The 19,709-nt window shown below is 48.3% G+C and overlaps 1 protein-coding gene and 1 long non-coding RNA gene across 4 annotated transcripts; one reads left to right on the top strand and one right to left on the bottom strand.

Annotated features, from left to right (window-relative positions):
* The first annotated feature begins 1,607 nt into the window (after positions 1-1,607).
* Positions 1,608-12,781, top strand: CCNE1 (cyclin E1). Of its 3 annotated transcripts, XR_003204865.2 has the most exons (13): positions 1,609-1,854; positions 2,341-2,392; positions 2,504-2,591; positions 2,812-2,880; positions 6,724-6,869; positions 6,989-7,124; positions 9,502-9,648; positions 10,200-10,295; positions 10,524-10,658; positions 10,771-10,882; positions 10,962-11,119; positions 11,412-11,611; positions 12,303-12,781. XR_003204865.2 is itself a non-coding variant. In XM_073890114.1 (12 exons), exons 2-12 carry the CDS (start codon positions 2,370-2,372, stop codon positions 11,532-11,534), a joined length of 1,224 nt encoding a protein of 407 aa, XP_073746215.1. In that variant the 5' UTR covers positions 1,608-1,854; positions 2,341-2,369; the 3' UTR covers positions 11,535-12,091. The 3 variants fall into 3 exon arrangements, 2 of the variants coding, with proteins under 2 accessions (XP_073746215.1, XP_025710149.1); XM_073890114.1 differs by lacking the exon at positions 12,303-12,781 and having other exon boundaries at positions 1,608-1,854; positions 2,821-2,880; positions 11,412-12,091; XM_025854364.2 differs by lacking the exon at positions 12,303-12,781 and having other exon boundaries at positions 11,412-12,091.
* A 183-nt stretch (positions 12,782-12,964) lies between these two features.
* Positions 12,965-17,921, bottom strand: LOC112810648 (uncharacterized). Its single transcript, XR_003204866.2, has 3 exons — positions 17,707-17,921; positions 16,723-16,828; positions 12,965-14,099 (listed from the first exon to the last, which is right to left on the bottom strand). It is a non-coding gene; the product is annotated as an uncharacterized lncRNA (long non-coding RNA).
* Positions 17,922-19,709: the final 1,788 nt, after the last annotated feature.

Here is a 19,709-nt window from a genome sequence, read left to right as displayed (position 1 = left end):
GAAAGGCCGCATCTGCTAGCAGAGCCCTCTGGGGATGGCACAAGGCCCACTCTTCACTAAGGCCCAGGCTCTCACTTCAGGGAGACCGTTATGTTGGTGGGCAGGGGACAAGACTGAGACTGCGCGTCACGGAAAGTCCTGGGAGTGTTTGGGAGCCCTCTACTACATGCTGCTTCTGCAAGTTTGGTGGAGAAGGCACTTCCAAGTGACACTTGTTCCATATCTGTCTCACTAGCCTGTAAGGTCCACAGGGGCTTGGTCCGCGTATGTTTTTCAAGGATTCACTCACAAATACGAACAAGTGCCTCCTTTCCCCCAGGCACTATGCCAAGAACTGGGGGATAGAGCAGTGACCAAGACAGACAAGGTAGGGAGACGGACACCAAACAAGGAAATGAAGGAGCAAGAGTCTTCTTGTGGCAAGTTCTGTGGAGGAAACACAGCAGGGCAATGAGGTGGAGACAAAGTCCTGGGGAGTAGGGTGCTCCAGATTGAGTGGTCACTGAAGACCTTGAAGTTCTAGGGAAGGAAGAGCAGCCCAAGGGGGTCCTCGCAGGGCACAAGCTCCAAGGCCCTGAGGTGAGAAAGGACAGAGACAGTGGTGACGAGCTGAGAGTGGAGGGGGTGGAGGGTAGATCTGAGAGGATATAAAGGCCAGTTCCTGTGGAGCCCTGTACGCCGGGACAGGCAGTGCGAATTTGACCCTGAGTCTGACGTGAGTCACTCTGAAGGCTTTCAGCTAGAGGGGGGTGCCTGGAATCCCAAGGTCCAAACCGGCTCAGTCTTCTGATGCCCCGGAAGAGTTTGTGGGGGAGGGGCACACAGGAAAGGGGGTGGGCTGTTCCTTGATGAATGAATGCACGCTTGGATGGATGGACGGACGCACGTCCAGAAACAACCACCGTTCCACCAGCGCTCCAGACCCAGGCGGCTGCCAGTGGCACTGGCTGTAGGCCAGCGACCAGGCGCTGTGACCTTGGGCACATCCCCGCCCCGACTCACAGCCCGGAACCCTGCGTCTCAGGGGCGGGGAGGACGTGCAAGGAGGGACAGGGCGCGCGCGCGGCAGACCGACGGACGGCGGGTCCTCCCGCTCGCTCCTGCGCGACCCCTGCCAGACCCCGGCCCCGGCCCGAACCCTCGCCGCCTGCCGTGTTTACATTCCACCCGCGCGGGCCACGCGGCCTTTTACCGCTCCAGCGCCGCTCGGCTCCGCCCACAGAGCCCTCGGCCCGCCCCTCCGCTGAGCTCGCGCCAGACCTCCCCCGCGTCCTGCCCGCCCGGCGCGGCCCCGCCCTCCACCGCGCGCGCCAGCCGGCCTCCCGCGTCCCGCTCCGCGCGGCGCCGCAGCTCGCGCCGCGCAGGCCCCGCCACGGCCCCGGCCCCGCCCCTCCAGCGCGCAGGCCCTGTCACTTAGCCCCGCCCCGCGCAGGCCCCGCCCCGCGCAGGCCCCACCCCTCCGGCGGTCTCGAGCGGCTCGGCTGGCCGGCGCGGCGGCGGGGCGGTCCTGGAGGCTGTGGCTGGGCGGGCCCCGGCCCAAGGGCTGCCGCTGAGGGGTTCGGAGCCGGCCGGGGCGGGGCGGAGGGTGGCGGGAGGGTGCGAGGGCGGGCCGGGGGCCGGTTCCGCGCGCAGGGATTTTTAAATGTCCCGCTCTTAGCCGGGCGCAGGAGCAGCCGGCTCGGCCGCCAGCGCGGTGTAGGGGGCAGGCGCGGATCCCGCCACCGCCGCGCGCTCGGCCCGCCGCTGCCTCCCGCCTCCCGCCTCCCGGCTTCCCGCTCGCCTCTGCCTCCTGCCTCCTGCCTCCTGCCTCCGGCCTCGGCTCGTGCCGCCTGCCTGCCGCGGAGACGGCTTCGGGTAAGGGCCCTGTCGCGAGCTGCGGGACTGCGCGGCGGCGAGGACTCCCACAGCGCCCGGGTCGGGCCGGGCCGGGGTGGGGGTGGGGCGAGGCCGGGTCGCCGGGTCCCTGAGGCGTCAGCGCGGGGTGCCCCGGTAGGGTGGCTCAGAGACGGACGGGGGGGGGGAGGGAAGTGTTGAGGGGGAGACTGAGGCAGCCCGGGCCGCAAGGGAGGAGATGGGCCGGCAGGGATTTCGGGGGCCGTGCGGGCCCCCCCCAACCCCGGGTTCGGACCCGGCATCGCAGACTGTTGGCGGCGCCGCGGGTGACAGGCCACCCGGGCCCATCGGCCATTTTCCTGACCGGCCCGGGAGGCTCCCGCCGCCGCCGCCGCAGCCGCCGCCCGCGCGGGAGGGGGAGGGGTGTCCGGGGCAGGCTGGCCGCCCATGCCCCCCCCCCCCCGCTGCCGGTCGTCTTCACCCCACTGCCCGGTTTGTGTCCCTAAGGCCTGAAACTTGATCCCACGCCCCAAGCCATGCCGAGGGAGAGGAGGGAGAGGTGAGTGGCCCTGGCGCTGTGGGGACGGGAAGGGTATTCAGTGGTGGGGGAGGGGTGAACCCAGATTTAGGGAGAACTCACCCTGACCTCTGTGCCACCCTGCCTTTGCAGGGATGCAAAGGAACGGGACACCATGAAGGAGGAAAGTGGCACAGATGTCTCTGTTCGCTCCAGGAAAAGGAAGGCAAATGTGGCTGTTGTGAGTACAAAGGAGACAGGTGGGGGAGGAGACCCCCCCCCAAATCTTACCTGGGAACCAGACTGGGCTCTGCCACATGTTTATTGATAGGGGGTTAATGGGAGTGCATTTGGCAGAAATGGTGCCCACAACCTAACCAACTTTTTCTTTCTCTCTCTCTGTTTTTGTCTTTGGACTATTTGGTGTGTTTCCTTGGCGGGTGGGGGCTGCTTTATATTAGTTTTTGCAGGATCCAGATGAAGAAATTGCAACACTTGACAGGACTGTGAGAAGCCAGTGCAGCAGTCAGGTGGGTACACTTGCTGATTGGGCCTAGGTGGAGGGCCTCCTGCTCTTTGTGGGTTAGATTCTCTATCCCCTTTGCCTCCTGCTGAAGGCTTTTTCTCTACCTATGGCCACAGTACATATGGCTGAGCTCTATGCTCATCAGCGGCACTGACCTCTGCCAGCCTTGGGACTCCAGGAAGGTCCTGGGTTCCTCGCCAGCACCTTTGAGATTACAAATATGCGCCGATGTCAAAGAACCAGAATGGACATCAAATAACTCGGTCCTCTCCTTTTGCCCTTGAGGAAACCCAGACTCAGAGGAAGAAAGTAACCCAGAGTCCTGTGCAAGCCAGGGGTGGAGTCCATCCTAGAGCCCTGTCTCTAGGCTGGTGAACTGGGGGGAGGGCTCCTGACACTCTGGGTAGCTGTGATGATGGGAGTTTGTGTGTGTTCATAAGGAACCATGAATTCTCCCCGTCCACACTTCTATTTTTCCATCATGTCATGGTGCTTAGGGACTTCCCACCCCCTTTGGGTCAGGTTTCTAACTTTTCCCCCCTCTAGGGGTTCTCAGTCCATCCAGCAATTACCTACAGTGACTACTGCTGTCTGGGGCTTGACCTGGCCTCAGCCGGGTATTTGTAGAATATTCTGTGTGATGATATGTGTGTCTCAACACAGTTTTTTTAATTGACGAGTCCATTTCTCCTGTCTCTTTGGAATAGTTACCACCAAATTTCCTGCATGCTCATGATATCATTACAACATCAGAAGTTCCTAGCAGAAAAAACTTGTGTTATCTCTCTACCTCCAGAAATGACTGGAAACTGTAGTTATGGCTCCAGTAGGGGAAGCAGCCTATCTCCAAACTAGCGTGTCAGGTCTTCTGACCCTATCACAGAGAAAAGCTGAGTGGGAATAGTATTTGAGCTGAGGGCAGTGGTCCCAACTAGGTTAGCAATGGGCAGCACATCACTTTGTTGGGCGGTGAGCAACAGCCATAGCAGTTGGTTCTGGAAGAGTGAAGGGCTTTAAAGCAGTAGGTTTGTAGTAACAGTTGTCACTGTACATAAGACCCTAGTAATTAGCATTTCTGGGGAGGTCCATTGAATATTGAACAAGGGGGTTGATAATTTCCTTCTCGTTAGATGAGGAAATACTTCACTTTAGGGAAGGAAATAAGAATTCTTTCTTTTCTTTTCCTTTTCTTTAAAAAACAAGAAACAAACTTTAAGTAGGGTGATTTTTGTGGGGCACGATTAAATGGATCTCTACTTTGTGAAACTCAAGATTGTTTATTTTGCCAACTGTTTTTGAATTGAAATTTCCAAGTGAGAAAGAAATAAAGGCTTCCATATTGACTTGTTAGAGTTTTAGAGTAGTTTCTGTTCTCCAGGAGGATTGGAGCAGTGCTAGGGTGACTAAAATGGGGCTGTGGTCCTATCCCTAAACTGTGGACAGTTGATCACACTGGTATATGAATAAGCATATAATTTCCAACTAGAAGGAATTTTCATAGTGATTCAGAGATTAATGACAATAGGTTTCTGCACATTTTTTAGAGCAGATAGCTTGAAAATTGTCCATCTATTAATGGAGGATTCGTTGTCTTGTTATTTCTCTGTGTAGATTCCTGAACCTAGAATTTTGGGGTAACACAATCTTTTTGCCTATTAATTACACAGAATTTTTCTCAGGAGTTGTAGTTCAGCCCAGTACATTAGCCTTGAGCCACTTGTGGGCATTGTCCTAATTCCTTATAACTGCTTCATCAGGACCACAGAGAACCTTTGATTCTTACCTTAGGCCTTTCTTAAGGACAAGACTACGCTTTTATCTAAAATCCATTCAACATAATCTGTTTTGTTGTTTAACTTTTTGCATGAGACCCACCTTTTTTATTGAAATGAATCCTGGGCCTTCTATTAGTTACTTCTCAGCACCTGGTTTTGCATAGGTAGTTCTATTGTTAATTCATAAGGAGTCAGGGGTGGTTAGAAATAGTCAAAATTGGTCTCTTGCTCTTATCCCTTTCCTTCCTAAAGTCAGATGGATCTGGCCTCCTTTAAAACCCAGTATCTGCTCAAGAGAAAGGGCATAGACTTCATATTGTGCTTCACCCACTGGGTCCTAAAACTTTCCAAACCACATGTCTGCTTGTGGGTTGTCCGGTTTGTCTGTGAACTGCGGGTTGGAAACTGCTGCCATTTTCTCCCCAAAGGCTGCTCTCAGCTCTCTTCAGCCATCTGGCTGCGGAGGGTGGCACGCAGCTTCTGCCTTCACAGCTGAATTCATTCCTGAATGAAGAAACAACTTGAAGCAGTTATGTGACCCTTTTTGCGTCAAGGAAATGCTACCAGCACATGATACTAGAGCTGGAAGGGGAGGTTGCCCTTCTGGAACAGCTGTTGGCAGGAGTTGTCATGGTTAATTTGCATGCCCAATTCTTCGCACCCCGGGTAGAGAAGAGCTTTATCCTGCTTTGCTCTTCTCAGCACACTAACCGTGCTCTGCCTGCCTCTGAAAGTGGCCGGTGTGCCCTGAGAGCCATTCTCCAGGCAGCACCTGGAGCCCAGGTCCCCACGCTCATTTCTAGTCCCCTTGTCCCTTTTCTTCTCTCGTCAACCTTAATGAGCTGTCTGCCTTAAAAAAAAGTGCCAAGAATCTCAGACTTCGCAGGGCTTCCATGCTGATGGGATTGTTACCTGCCACATTGTCAACAAAATCACTCTTATAATTCAAAAAAATCCATCATAGGCTTCTTTTCAGAGTAGAACGATGAACAGAGCAGCTTGAAAAAGAAAATTTTCTAAATGGCAAAATGACCTTAGTAGTTTCCAAATATTGAAAATTGAATAAAATTAAGTATCTGAAATCTTTAAAAGAAAAGCATATTTGGGCTTGGGTTTTTAATGATATTTAATGACATTTAATGATATTTGGGCTTGGGTTTTTAAATCACTTATCAGTTATTTGAGTCAATCTGTGCAAGACTTTGGGGACGGGATTCAAAGGTCTTCAGGGGTATCTGGCTTCTATCTCCACAGACTTCTTAGTATATCCTGTGACCATTCCTGGATTTGGTTTTAACTAGGCAGATATTCTTTTTGTTTTGTTTTGAGTTAAGGAAAACAAAAGGTCCCAATTATGTAATGTATTAGGCTCGTCTTGCAACCAAAAGATGTCACATTTGATGGGTTTTTGTTTTAAGATGGGGAAACTTTAAATATAGATGGTAATCAATTTACCATCTATATGTAATGTAGAAAAATGTAATCAATTTACATTTTGATCTTTTACACTTGTGAATGTGGAGTGCCCATGTAAATACTTTTATTGGAAATCCTTTCACTCTTAAGAAATTTTAGATTAGTTGTACTTGTTAAAAAAACAAATCTTTCAGTTGTGACCAAGTAATCCCACAGCATACCTTAGACTAAGTTATGCCCAGTATCTTACTGAGCTGCAAATGGATTTGTATCGTTGGTGCTGTTGTCGTCTTTTGTAATATAAGAGTGCTTTGCCTTTTGTCTTAACCCCTCCTGGGTCCATCTTACTGCTCAGGTATGTGTTTGAGGGTGACAACGTGGAGGACAAAATGCTACTGACTTTGTAGTTGTCTTAGATATTTATCGCATAGACTCCTAAACCAGTGACATGTGAAATGGAAGCTTGGAGTCATTACTGTGGCTTTTACTTACACGTTCCATCTTCATCTGAATTTAGTCCGGAATATGTATTTGGGCCTAGAGATTGCTGTCTAGGGTGAAGACCTTTTCTGTTTTACTGGCTGTTCTACAAATTAATGAATGTAAAAATAGCTGGTTCATATCAAACATTTAAAAATGTGTTTTTTCTTTTACAGCCTTGGGACGGTAATTCTGTGTGTGAAAACCCCTGCTCCTTGATTCCCACACCGGACAAAGAAGAGGATGAGCCAGCATACCCAAGTTCCGCGTGTGGACCGCAGAGTTTCATGCCCTCCAGAGCCTCACCACTGCCTATACTGAAGTAAGTTGCTTGCCGTGTGCCTTCCAGATCTTTTACTCCTTGTGCCCAATCTCACCAAGTTAGTGTGGACGCATACTGACACCTACCTTTTGTCTTTCACTTGGTTTTGTTTCTTGTAGCTGGGCAAATAGAGATGAGGTCTGGAAAATTATGCTAAACAAGGAAAAGACATACTTAAGGGATAAGCACTTTATGCAGCGGCACCCTCTCCTGCAGCCTAAGATGCGAGCAATTCTTCTGGATTGGTTAATGGAGGTGAGCTTGAGTCTTCCAGCTGGCTGGAAGGAAGCATTTACCACTTCTAGAATCATCTCTGCTATTATGATTTCCTCCTGTGTTTGATCCCATTGACACATTCTGTGTCTCTGAAGCTGTGGTATATATATATTGCTGTTTTGCTTGCATTCTTCCTTAGAAGAATTTCTGAAGTCTCTTTACCTCTTAGCCATTTTTAAGTTGGCCTCTAATTTTTTTCTTCAAAGTTTAGATAATTACAAATTTTCCACATAACTGTAAATATTGATATTTGGTCTTTGTTAATTAAATTGCTTTTAAATCTATCCAGTAGAATGCAGATAACAGCTATTTGATAAGCCATTATCATAAGTTTTCAAAATATATGAACAGGCTTGTCTTCAACAGTCAGAAAGCTTACATTGTTCCTTTTTAACTCCTTGGAATCCATTTCTCCTTCCCCACAGAATATCGTTCTAACAAAATATATTGTTCAAATCTTTTATTGGTCACACCGTCAGACTTCTCTGCAACAATTGATCAAAAGAACAAGTATTACAAATGGTGATGGGTAATTGTTAAACATAAAAAGCGATATTGTATGGGCAGTGCACCTCCCTCTGAGAGGAAGGGTGGGTGACTTTGTGATGCCTCGATGAAGGGGCCCTTCCTGGACACATGGAAGCCTTGGGTGATGAGAAGTAGGCTTTCTTTGTGGTGTCGAAGGAATCTCAGGTAGATCCATTTTATGAAAAAAGGACCTGGGGAAGCCAAGTGTCTAAATATTCCCTAAAAACAAACTCTGCTGTGTACTCTTTGGAAAGCCTATATTCCAGGGGTATGCGCCCCCCTGTTATGCCCATCCTGGAATCAGATCCCCTGCTGCCACCTCACCATGTATGTGTCTTCGTCAGGCAAGTCATTGAACTTAGAATCTTGGTTTTTCTCATCTGCAGTATTTTCTAACAGTATTTTCCTTGCAGAGTTGGTATGGATTAGAAAGAGTAGGCAGGAAAAGATAGCTGTTTTTACCATTATTAATTTGCTTTTCTTTATTGGTCTCTGAACATGTTAACATTTTCTGTACTGAGTTCTTTGGCAGGCCTACCTGCTTAAAACTACAGGCCTTGCAGTTGCCCACTGCAGGCCCACTGTGGCCCATAGCCCTTCTGGGCCCTTTGAGACATTTTATAATTCCTCGAAACATTAGATGTGTAGTATACTTTACTCCCCCAGGCTTCAGCTCATAAGATGTGACAGAGAAGTTCTATTTTGTATAATGCAGGTGATGCCATATACTTTAAGGAAGGCTTCTCTCTGAAAGTAAATCAAAAAAGTCATGTAATACCATTAAAAGGATAGAAAAGAATGGTAACCTTTTTGTCTTCGGTGGAACAAAACTGCAGGCTTGTCTGCAGCAATGCTGTTTCTCAGCCCCGAGCCTAGCCAGGAAGTCTGCGTGCGTGTGGGAAAGGTGGTGCTCAGGCTGTGTGCCCAATTGTGGCTGGGTGACATAGGTCTGAGAGTTTGTTCCTGCGGGGACAGAAGCTCTAGTTTCACTTCTGATCAGATCATAATTATATTACTTTATAAAAACTGACTTCAAATATACCTCAACCTGAACTTTAGAAATACTCTTTATTTATTTATTTATTTTTTTAAAGATTTTATTTATTTATTCATGAGAGACGGAGAGAGAGAGAGAAGCAGAGGGAGAAGCAGGCTCCCCGCTGAGCAGGGAGCCTGATGCGGGACTCGATCCCAGGACCCTGGGATCATGACCTGAGCCGAAAGCAGACGCTTAACCATCTGAGCCACCCAGGCGCCCTGAACTTTAGAAATACTCTTTAGTGATTGATGGAATTTTCTCTCAATGTTCTGTTTGTTGTTTCTCCGGTGCCTTTTCTACTTTTTAGCCCCATGAATTGCACTGACACATGGGAAGGCCTGTGTAGGAATGGCAGTTTTATATGCATAATCGGACATTAGACGGTGGTGACGAGTTGAAGTCTACTATTTCCTTCGTCCTCTTTGGCTCCCCCATGCACATCATTTTACCCGCTCTCTCAGCATTCCTGTGAGGTGGGCAGGGGAGGCATGGTCCTAATTTTAGTTTGAGATTATCATTCACAGTTTTTCCATGAAAATGCTGCTTTAGCAGCCTATGCCCATTTGCCCTTACTATTATATAGATCACGGAACACTTAGTCCTTCTGAGTTCCAGCTTTGCTCTGTGTCTGTGCTTAGGGATAAGCCAGGTAACCATCCTTTCAGAAAAGCAAAGTTCTCTCTCTTGATTTGGTTATATTGTCCTTCACCAAGACTCATGGCAAGTTGTTTTTTTGTTGTTCTTTTTTCCTCAAGTAACTGTTCTAAAACTTACTAAATATTTTTTCAGGTGTGCGAAGTCTATAAACTTCACAGAGAGACATTTTACTTGGCACAGGATTTCTTTGATCGGTATATGGCAACACAACAAAATATTGTTAAAACACTTTTACAGCTTATTGGGATTTCATCTTTATTTATTGCTGCCAAACTTGAGGTAAATTATTTTTAAATATTTCTTATGTAGCACATGCTGTTTCTTGAGATCCCCTGAGATTACTGGAATAGGCCAACTGTTTGTCTACATTTTTCTAATTTGAGGTCATCTAAAGTAAAGATACATGCAGAAAGGGCTAGAAATCAAGAAGTGAGAGAAGTAGAGAGTATATAAAATGCTTAGGTTAATGTAGTTACTTTACGCCAAAAAATTGAACTTTGACCCAAGAGGATTAGAATTTTGATGTGATGAGAAGGGTGGATAGGCCCAACTTTCAAACATGTTGCTAAAGGTATTAAAAAGGTGAAAATTTCAAAAATGTCCCCACTGAGTAAAAGCTGTATTTATGTCTTTATTTATTGGTAACGATGGGTGTTTGGTTTCTTTCACAATGAATGCATTTTGACCAGTGGAGTAGCTCCTGTATTTATTCTATGATGTTCCCTCTCTTTCCATGCTAGCATACTAAAAGCAGTAATCTTGGATGTACATTGTAAGTTAAAACTATTAGAGAAATTTGCTAGTCATTTCTTCCTTTTATTTCCTTTTAGGAAATCTATCCTCCAAAGCTACACCAGTTTGCTTATGTTACAGATGGGGCTTGTTCAGGAGAGGAAATTCTTAGCATGGAATTAATCATTATGAAGGTAGGTTACAAGTTAATTTTTCAGTCCTTTTTTTTAAATGCATACATAATATCTTTTCCACATTCAGTGTGAGTGCATCTGACTAGGTGTTCTCCAGCTGGACACATTGTGGCATGGAATGTGGCTGCATTTTGAACTCCTTTAGAGGCCCAAAGGGAGCAGAAATGTGTTTTGTTTTGGTTTTTTTTCTCAGCCATTGGTTTGACCCTTCTCTCTGTTTTCCCTTAGGCCCTTAAGTGGCACTTAAGTCCCCTGACCATTGTGTCCTGGCTGAATGTATATATGCAGGTTGCATATCTAAATGACTTATATGAAGTGCTCCTGCCACAGTATCCCCAGCAAATCTTCATACAGATCGCAGAGGTGAGTGGCTCTGTTACCTCTGGGAGGGTCTACCTACCCCACCGGGAAACCGAGGAACTCTAGAAGGGATAGATGTTGGCCGCCTGCTTTAGTGTTCTTTTCTCCTCCACAGCTTTTAGATCTTTGTGTCCTGGATGTTGGCTGCTTAGAATTTCCCTATGGTGTACTTGCTGCTTCTGCCTTGTATCATTTCTCTTCATCTGAATTGATGCAAAAGGTTTCAGGTACGTTGGCTTTCCAGTCCATTCACAAGGTGTATTAAACTTACAAACCGATGGAGCCTAAAATTTATTTTCATTGCAGGGTATCAATGGTGTGATATAGAGAAGTGTGTCAAGTGGATGGTTCCATTTGCCATGGTTATAAGGGAGACAGGGAGCTCAAAACTTAAGCACTTCAGGGGAGTTCCTGCTGAAGATGCGCACAACATCCAGACCCACATAAACAGCTTGGATTTGCTGGTGAGTCGTGTTCCTCATTTCCCAGATAAATTCCTAAAACTGCCTGAGTAGCCTCTTCACTCCTCTTTAGGCAGTCTCCCAATATCCTAGAAAGACTCCAATTCTTTTAATTCCTTTGAAAAAGAAAAATTGTGCTCAATAGATGCGATGTCTAAATAGCACGTAGACCAGCGGCTTCAGATTGTTCTTTGCTGTTTCGTTGCCCTCACCTCCACAGAAAGGAGCACACAGGCCGCGAAGCCCAAAAGATGCATTCTTCCATTTTAACATTTCTCGCTTTTATTCTTACCAGGACAAAGCCCAAGCAAAGAAAGCCATATTGTCTGAACAAAATAGGATTTCTCCTCTCCCCACCGGGGTCCTCACTCCCCCACAGAGCAGTAAGAAGCAGAGCAGTGAGCAGGGGACCGCGTGACCACACCAGCATCCTCCACCAAAGACAGTTGTGCAGAAGTGCCCGCTCCAAGTTCCCTGCTGCATACTGGGGCGGAGGTGCGCATTAGCTTTTACAGATATTTCAATGGAAGAGCATGTCTCTTCTGCAACCGAAGTGTTTCTGTGGATGGCATTGGACAGGGACAAGTGTTTTTTATTGAATGCTTAGATTTTTTGAAATAAGTGGGTCAAGTACACCAGCCACCTCCAGAACACCAATGAGTGCTCCAGATGCTGCTAAGGAGGGTGATACTTGACTTGATTGACTGTTCACACACAGAACAAAGGCTTGAAGTTGCGGAGTGCCACGTTGCTGTGGGCTCCCCTCGGGTGTGCTGGGTTGTGTCGTATTGAGGGGAACAGGTGGTTGTGAGCATTGTGATGTGGAGCCCACAACCAGCTGTGCTGGGGGCCTGCCCTTTTACACTATCAGTTGACAATGTACAATGCCTTTTATGAACTGTTATTTTGTACGTGCTGCTATGTCTATCCGTTTTTTTAATAAAGGTAACACTGTCTTTGAGACAGCTCATTTTATGAGCTACGTGTGATCATTTAAGTTAGAAGTCATCTTTGAGTGTGGCTGTATCGAGTTCTCTTTCTTTAACTTCATACTTCTTAAAGCTCACACCTTTCAGGCAAATATATTTGAAAGAAGTGAGCTTTAGGTACAGCCACCAATGCCTCCCAAGGGCTACGTGAGGTGGGAATGAGGCTTCGATTTGGCATTTCTCCCCCTTTCTCCCAGGCCCGCACAGTGGCTGCGCAGGTGGGGCTTGCCGGCAGGCGGTGACAGTACTGGGGAGCGCGTGTCTGCATCCAAGAGGATTCTTAGGTATGATGTCCGCCCCACGACAGGCCAGAGGTCATAAAGCATCTGTAATAAGTGTTACTCAACACCCTTTTTGTCCTTACCCAAATCTTAACCTAAAGAACTTTTGTTGGGAGAACTTGTTAACATAATGTAGTAGCCTAAAACCAAACTTGTAAGAAGAAAATGTAAAATAAAATGATAGTTAGCTCAAGGCCAGATGTCAGTGCACGGTCTGAACCTTGACCACTGATGGAGTCACCAAATGCCTTGCCCATGGAGGGAGTACCTGTCCACTTGGAGGCCTAATGTGTACATTTCACTATGCATTTTGTTAAGCATTCTCATCATGGTGGTCTTGTGTGTTGCACTTCCTTACAACGCTTTGGTTTATGTTATGGGTTCAGAAAAAGGGAGGGTGAATGAGCAAACAAACCCACTTATTTTCAACTTGGTATTTTATCTCATTTTGCAAAACCCTGTCTGAATAGAAAAACAGCCATTTTAAAATCTGTATCATATTTATAAGAAATCGGAGAGAGACCCTACTCCACATTGTGATGCTATAGTTCTGGCAAGTTTTAATATGGTGTTCCAAATAAATGCATTATAAATCTACGTGTCCTGGTATTTAGTCAGATGGTACTCTGAGCTAATTATTTCCTCATCTCAGGCAGAGATGCTCCCACCTTAAAAAGCAATGAATTTTTAATGGTGACCATTCGTAAGTGGCTTGTTGGAAAAATCCTATAAGTGGTTAATTTACATTTGGCATTTTCTATGCAAAAACATGGCACTGAAAACATTTCTATATTCAAAGCTTTGGATAAGTTTTAAGGCTTGACAGGGGAGGTGACACTGGTCTGAACACATGTTCGAGGCAGGTACTAACTACTTCATGGACCGTCTGGCCCACACATTGTCACAGAGTGCTACTGGGGCTGCTGAAATGAGAATGCCTTATAAGCAAATTTGAGTGCTGCATTTCTGGACATCAGGTTTTTGGTTTCGTTTTTATTAAATGGCAGTGTTGCCATGGGTAGCTCTGAATCATCTGTGCTAATAAAGGTTGCGTCCTGAGTGGATAAGTGAAATCCACAGGAATCAATATTTTCTGTGGCTCTGCCAGAAACCCTAAGAGCCACTAGTAAGTAACATCAAGTTTCCCTGCTTTAAGGAGCTCCTCCTTTTGCTAGTAGTCAGCACAAACTTTGGTCCCTCACTGATTGGCTCTGCATACCCATTTGCCAAATCATTTTTGTTCTGCCATTCAGCTAAAACCGGCTGAGGCTGGGGGATGCCAAACAGACATGGGGGTGAAAATGGCAGCTCTGGTCAACCTGGATGAGCAAATGCTCTGAGGCAGAGGTGGTGAGCAGGGGGACCCAGAGAAGGAGGTGACGTGGCCTCTTAGTCTGACTTCCTTGTGTTAGAGGAGAAACTAAGAGTAACTTATTGACCAACCATGAGGGCTGATTGGATTGTGGTAGAGCAAACCACATCCTCATGTCACGCCCCAGCTCACAGTTCAGTCACCAGACCTCCCCAGAGTTGCTCTGGTTGTCCCTGTCCTCTGTGTCGTAGAAAGAAAACACTGGTCTTCAGGTAATGGGTGTGGAAGTCCTTCCAACGCCATCTTCCCTGTGTGGACCTCGGACAACTCATTGCTGCGTGGATTTCACACCGAGTGGATAAATGATGCTAAGGTTCACGTGGACTCTAAGTTCCTAAGGGCTGATAAGTAAAGCCGTTGAGCCCTTGAAGATTTGGAGCACAGACAGTGCAAGATAGACTCAGACACAAACGAGATTGGAGTTTATTTGGGCAAAATTAGGCTCTAGCTCAGAGCAGGGTTGGCAAGAGAAATCAAATCTGATAATGTCTAGTCATATTTACCCAACCGTGCATTTTCCTACCGCATGTTCAACATTTTGAAATTCAAATCACATTTATACCTTGGACATTGTTAGAAGACTATTTTTATCCCTGCTGTAATCATCTAATTTGCTGATTACAGGTCTCAAATTGCCACAGAGAACTCAATTTTTGAAAGAATTGTCCTGTTTGATCAAATATGTTATTCAAGCAATGCAACCATTTGTTCCACAAGGTTACCTGCCAGGCAGAGCTAACCAGGAGTAATAGCATTAGAAGCCTGTACTTAAAACCAAGCATTAGCTAATCTGCCTGCGACAATAGAGTCTTAAATATAATTTGCTGCAGATACTTCAGTTCCTGCACTGACAGACAATTGCATTTTGTATTCAATGAGCATAGATTTTTTTCCTACCTCATCCCAACTCCAGATTTAGCTCCCAAAGACTCTAATGTGCTCGGAGTCACAGGCTTACCAAGTACTATTTCCCAGGAGGTTCAGACGGGAGGGCAACGCTGTCCTGCATGGAATAAGGACTCCCTCTGCACCCCCCCACCCCACCTATCCTTTCAATCATTTTTCCCGACCAATGTCATTTCCAAAAATTGTGTGGCAGCTGACTGCAGTGATTTCTGGTCTGATGCTGGCTTCCCCGGTGTGGTGCGCGGGGTGCTCTCTGTCGTGAGCCCCTGAGCCCTGCTGTGCACCACCAGGACTTGAGACCAAAGCATGTGGGATGCGATCCTAGAGCTCAGGTGAGCGGGTCTGGAACCCCGGGAGTGTGGGGGCCTGGGAAGGGCCTGGAGCAGAGCTGCCACGCCTATTTGAGAGGGCCCGCCCCCCCCAGCTGATGAAGAGCGGTCAGGGTCACGAGTCAGCGGAGGAAGCAGGAGATAATGCAGCGGAGGTGACAGAGGCCACGTCACAATGGGCTTTTACGAGTCAGGCTCGTATGTCCCAATGTCCCTGGCAGCAGGGAGCTGGTGTTTGTGAAGGGGACAATGATGGGCTCAGAGCTACACCTGGAGGCAGAAGTTGAAGAAATAAGCCCTGAGTTCTGCCTCTCAGGGTCCCGGGAAAAGGACTGTGCGCTCCATGCATCAGTGATTTCTAAATGGCCCTGCCTCAGTGACTGCCCCCCATCTCCTTTCAGGCCACAGCGACTTCTACGCCTGCACCCCTGCCTGTCAGCCCATCCACAGTCAGCTAGACCCTCACCTCCTGCCGGAGAGCACCCCTGTCTGTCCCACACCGATGTCCCCAGTACCTCCTGTCTGAAGGGAGCCTCCACCAGCACATCTCCTCACCCCAACATGCGCACTTTGCCATCTTCTAGGGAAACTGCTTACTTCACTTCCCGTTGTTAATACTCTTAGGAAAAATGGGCACTGGCGATACACAATACTCATAGGAAAGCCACTCAATTCACAAGTCATCAGCGAGATCAGTTCACACGCATCCGACAGGCAAACATGTTCAAGTGCGGAAAGGAATATGATGACTTACCCAGAGACCCATCCCCAGTTTCACATTTTTTTAAAGGAATACAACATTAAAGATGCCACTGAAGGGCCCCCTGGTCTCCCTCCCCCCATCCCATCGTCTTTCTTTCCTGCTCAGAGTTAACAATCACCCTGAGGTCAGTGTGGATGATTCCCACACATATGTTTAGACTTTTATCATTTACATTTGGCTCCATAAGCAATAGACTTACAGAAACACTACTCTGGGTGTCCTAAAAATCCACACCAGTGGCATCGAACCTTACCTATAATAATACCACTTCCTATTCTCTTTCAACCTTATTTTCAAGATTTACCCACATGGACGCGTGGAGGGTTGGATTTATTTATTTTTAACTGTGATAGAGTCTTCTCTTGTGTGACTATCCCACAACGTATACAGTCCCTCCCAGGCTGGCCCATGAGCAGGTCAGCAATGCCATCACCATCACCGACGACGCTGCAATGAGCATCTTGCACACACGTGGCACATGTGTGGGGGTTCCTCCAGGACACATTCCCAGACCTGGAGCCGCCGTGTCAAAGGGCGTGTGCCCCTGCAACTTTACTAGATGTGGTCAGCTAATTCCCCAAATTATGCTGATCGATCCTCCCAGCCAGGGACTGTGAGCGAGCCTATCTTCCCACGGCTGCTCCAGCACTTGCTACAGCCATCTTTTCTTCCCGTGAAAATTGCTATTATTTAACTTCCTTGGTTTTTCTCTGATTATGGAAGCGGAACACGTGTGATATGATAAATTAGACTTCTGCGGACATGTACAACAGAGAAAGTGAAAATCCCGCAGAGGTGCCATCCTTACCAGTTTTGGTGTTAAAATAGTGTACGTGGCTCCAGAACCTTTTCTATGCATACATGAACATACGAATACACAAAACATTTGCTGGTTTTTGTACAGGGCTATTTCATCCAATTATCTCTCTTAAGTCATTTAAAACGGACATACCCATGCAAACTCACCCCCTCTCATTTTTCTTTTTCAGTGATTGCTTGCCAATTGATTTCGTTGCTTAGCACATCATTTCAGGGCCTGGCACATGATAGGCGCTTATTAAATATTCACTCCCTGAATGAAGAGGGAAATGGATTGATTCTTACATGTGTAGTCACTTTCATTAAATTTCGTACTCTTCCATGCCCAGAAGAATACACGCTATCTTCCACTTGCAAAAGACCACATTCCAACTGAAAAGCAAGACCTGAACAGAAATGAATCAGACTTCTGCTGTTCTAGCGTTTCTTCTGGGCAAAGGAGCCACACACCATTGAATTCCAGTTCCTGGAGGGATCATAAGGGTGGAATGACATACAAAAGCTCCAGTGCATCATCAGACAGAGAGCTAGACAGACAAATCCATTCCCCCAGTCTTCCAGAAAGTTCTCTGTGCCCCTCTTGCTAAGCACCTCCCCAAGTTATACCTTGTTGTAGACAAACAACGAGCAATCTGTCGTCGTGAGAGATGATGACTTGGTCTGAAGCGCCCCCCCCCCCAAACTTCTCTGTCCTCCATCACTCCCTGACTCTGCGCGGGGTCCCTGTGGCTCTCAGGGTAGAAACAGAGGCTGCCCATCTGGGCTGTGGGGCTGGTGCTGCCATGCGGGGCTCTGTTGTGTTTGAGCCGACATGTGAAACTTGGGAGAGCTCATATAGGCTTGTGGCTCCCAGCCCCTGGCAGCCTGGCCAGCAGGGCCCACAGCGTGCAGAACACCAGAGTCCCCACCGCCCCTGCCCCTGGCCCGGGAATCCCTGCCATTGATCCTCACCAACACACTGCCAACCTCCCGGGGAAGACAAATAGCTGGGGCCCCTAACTCTATCAAAAGCAAGAAAACAGTACAGATGAAGAACGCAGAAAGGTCCAAGGAAAGTGGCAGAGAGAGCAGGCTATTTGAGCATGTTTAACCCAGGACAAACATCTCGGTGTCCAAAGACATGTTCTTTACCTGTCTATCTCCCACGGGCGATGGGAATTCAGACTCCTGGATTTTCGGGAGAGTCTCGGCTCTCACCCCGAGGTCTGTGGGGCTTTCAGCTCATCACTGACCTACTTGGGGATTCAGACTCCTCATCTGCCCAGTGGGCAGGAGAGCACAGCGTGTTCTCTCGGTGTAAGCCCAGGCTCTCAGGGGTTAAGAGTGGCTTTCTGTTTCTCTTCAAATGCTGGTCTTCCAGGTGGTGATGAAAGCCTGGGTTGGGGTGTTTTTAGGTTTGCAGTACACTTCAGGGAACTTCCCTGCTTCCTGTCATGCAAAGGAGGTTTCGTTTCTCTCGACATCAAGGGTGGGTGGGGGGCCAGGGCGACAGTGCACAGGGCAGAGAGCAGGCCGGCAAGCAGGTGGGCTGGAAGCTGGCCAGGGGCTGAGGGCCGCCCCACCTCCCCCGGGGTCCGCCAGGCAGTCTGCTGACCCTCAGGGTGACCTTTGACACTCAGCCCATCTAGGACTGGTCAAGGCCGGAGGTGGGGCAAGTGTGATTCCAGGGCTGCTTCCAAAAAATGCCCCCACCCCCACCTGCGAGGGAACTGGCCCTGCAGGATGGCCCTCGACAGGGTCCCGGGTGGGAGGGAGCTCGGGCCTGGCTTTGTTCTTTCTTGAATGGAACTTGTGCTGTACTGCTAGAAAATGCTCTGTCTACTTCTGCCCTGGGAGGGAGAGAACGGAGGCATCAGAAGACAAATTGCAGCAGAAAAAGATGAGTTTCTAGATCCTGAGAGTGATTTTCTGCACCGTTCATTTTAGCGACGTCCAGGGCAGTGGAAGGAGAGGGCTCGTCTGTGGACGAGATAGATGCAGATGCCAATAAAGAATTCATGGGAGCACAAAAGGCGGGCTGGGCGGGTTTTATTAATTATATTTCTTTTATCCTCGTAACAATGGCATGTCAGTAATCTACACTGAATGTGCCCAATTGATGCTAATGATTTCATCCTTTTGTTTCTGTGTTAAAAAAAATAAAAGGGCTGTCTTCCCCAGCGAAGTCAGCCCCAGAGTGAGCCTGGAGCCCAGCAGGGCCTGGGGAGCCCTCCTCTGGGCCCCTCGCCCTGTCCTTTTGGTACCCGGGCAATGCCAAGGGCACCAGCAGTGGCTGTTTGCCATGTTCCCAGGCCCTGCCGCGCTCCTTCTGCTTTGCCATAATCCGGCGCACGGGTACTCTCTCTGACGTGGGTGGCAGGGCAGTGTGTGTGGGAGTGTGTGTCTGGAGCAGTGTTTCAGAGCCAAGGACCCCTCTTGGTGCACCTGAAATCACATTCCTCACCCAAGGGTTCTTTCTGAAGAAAGAAAAAATACAGGTTATGGATTGCTTTCTCCCCACAATCCCTGTCTATTGGTATTGGGTTTCATGATTTGGCATAAGTTGGGGAAAGGAGTGTGTGTTGGAGCACAGCGATGACTGAAAGGGCCACAGAGCATTTCCCTCCCCACCCCCCACCCCCGGTCTATCATCACCCTCCCTCACTGGAGCCCAGGAGGAGCGGTCAGGAATGGCACCGAAGTTTCCAAACGGAGATATGCTGAACCTCAGGGTCCTCTCCTTCTCCTTGGTGCCACCCCATCATGGGCTGCCGCACATCTGGCCCAGGGCGGGCCCAGGGAAAGCATCCAGGCCAGAAACAATGTTTCTTATTACAAATTAACCAGATGAATGTGCCCACCTGATGCTTAGGCTGCTGTTGGAGACTAACTTGACTAGCACAGGATGTGTGGGGCGGTGCACAATCTGTGAGCAGCCAGGAGCTAAAATAAGAGCCCCATGCTAGGACTCTCAGCGGCAACAGCCCACAAAAGGCTTCCAGAACAGGGTTTGGATGACCCTCCTGCCCCCCTTTGCACATTGATGCCCCTCTGACACCCCTTCCCACCATAGCCCTGGTTTGTGGGAAGGTCCTAGAGGGGAGCCCAATGTGGCCAGCTCCACCTGCTGCTTCAGCTTGGACAGGAAAGTTCTG

The sequence above is a fragment of the Callorhinus ursinus genome, unplaced genomic scaffold (genome assembly GCF_003265705.2).
Source record: "Callorhinus ursinus isolate GAN/ISIS: 27379988/994484 unplaced genomic scaffold, GSC_fseal_2.0 scaffold127, whole genome shotgun sequence".
In the NCBI taxonomy this organism is placed as follows: Eukaryota; Metazoa; Chordata; class Mammalia; order Carnivora; family Otariidae; genus Callorhinus; species Callorhinus ursinus.
The sequence above is the reverse complement of the archived record's forward strand: the minus strand, read 5'-3'. Positions and strand labels throughout refer to the sequence as shown.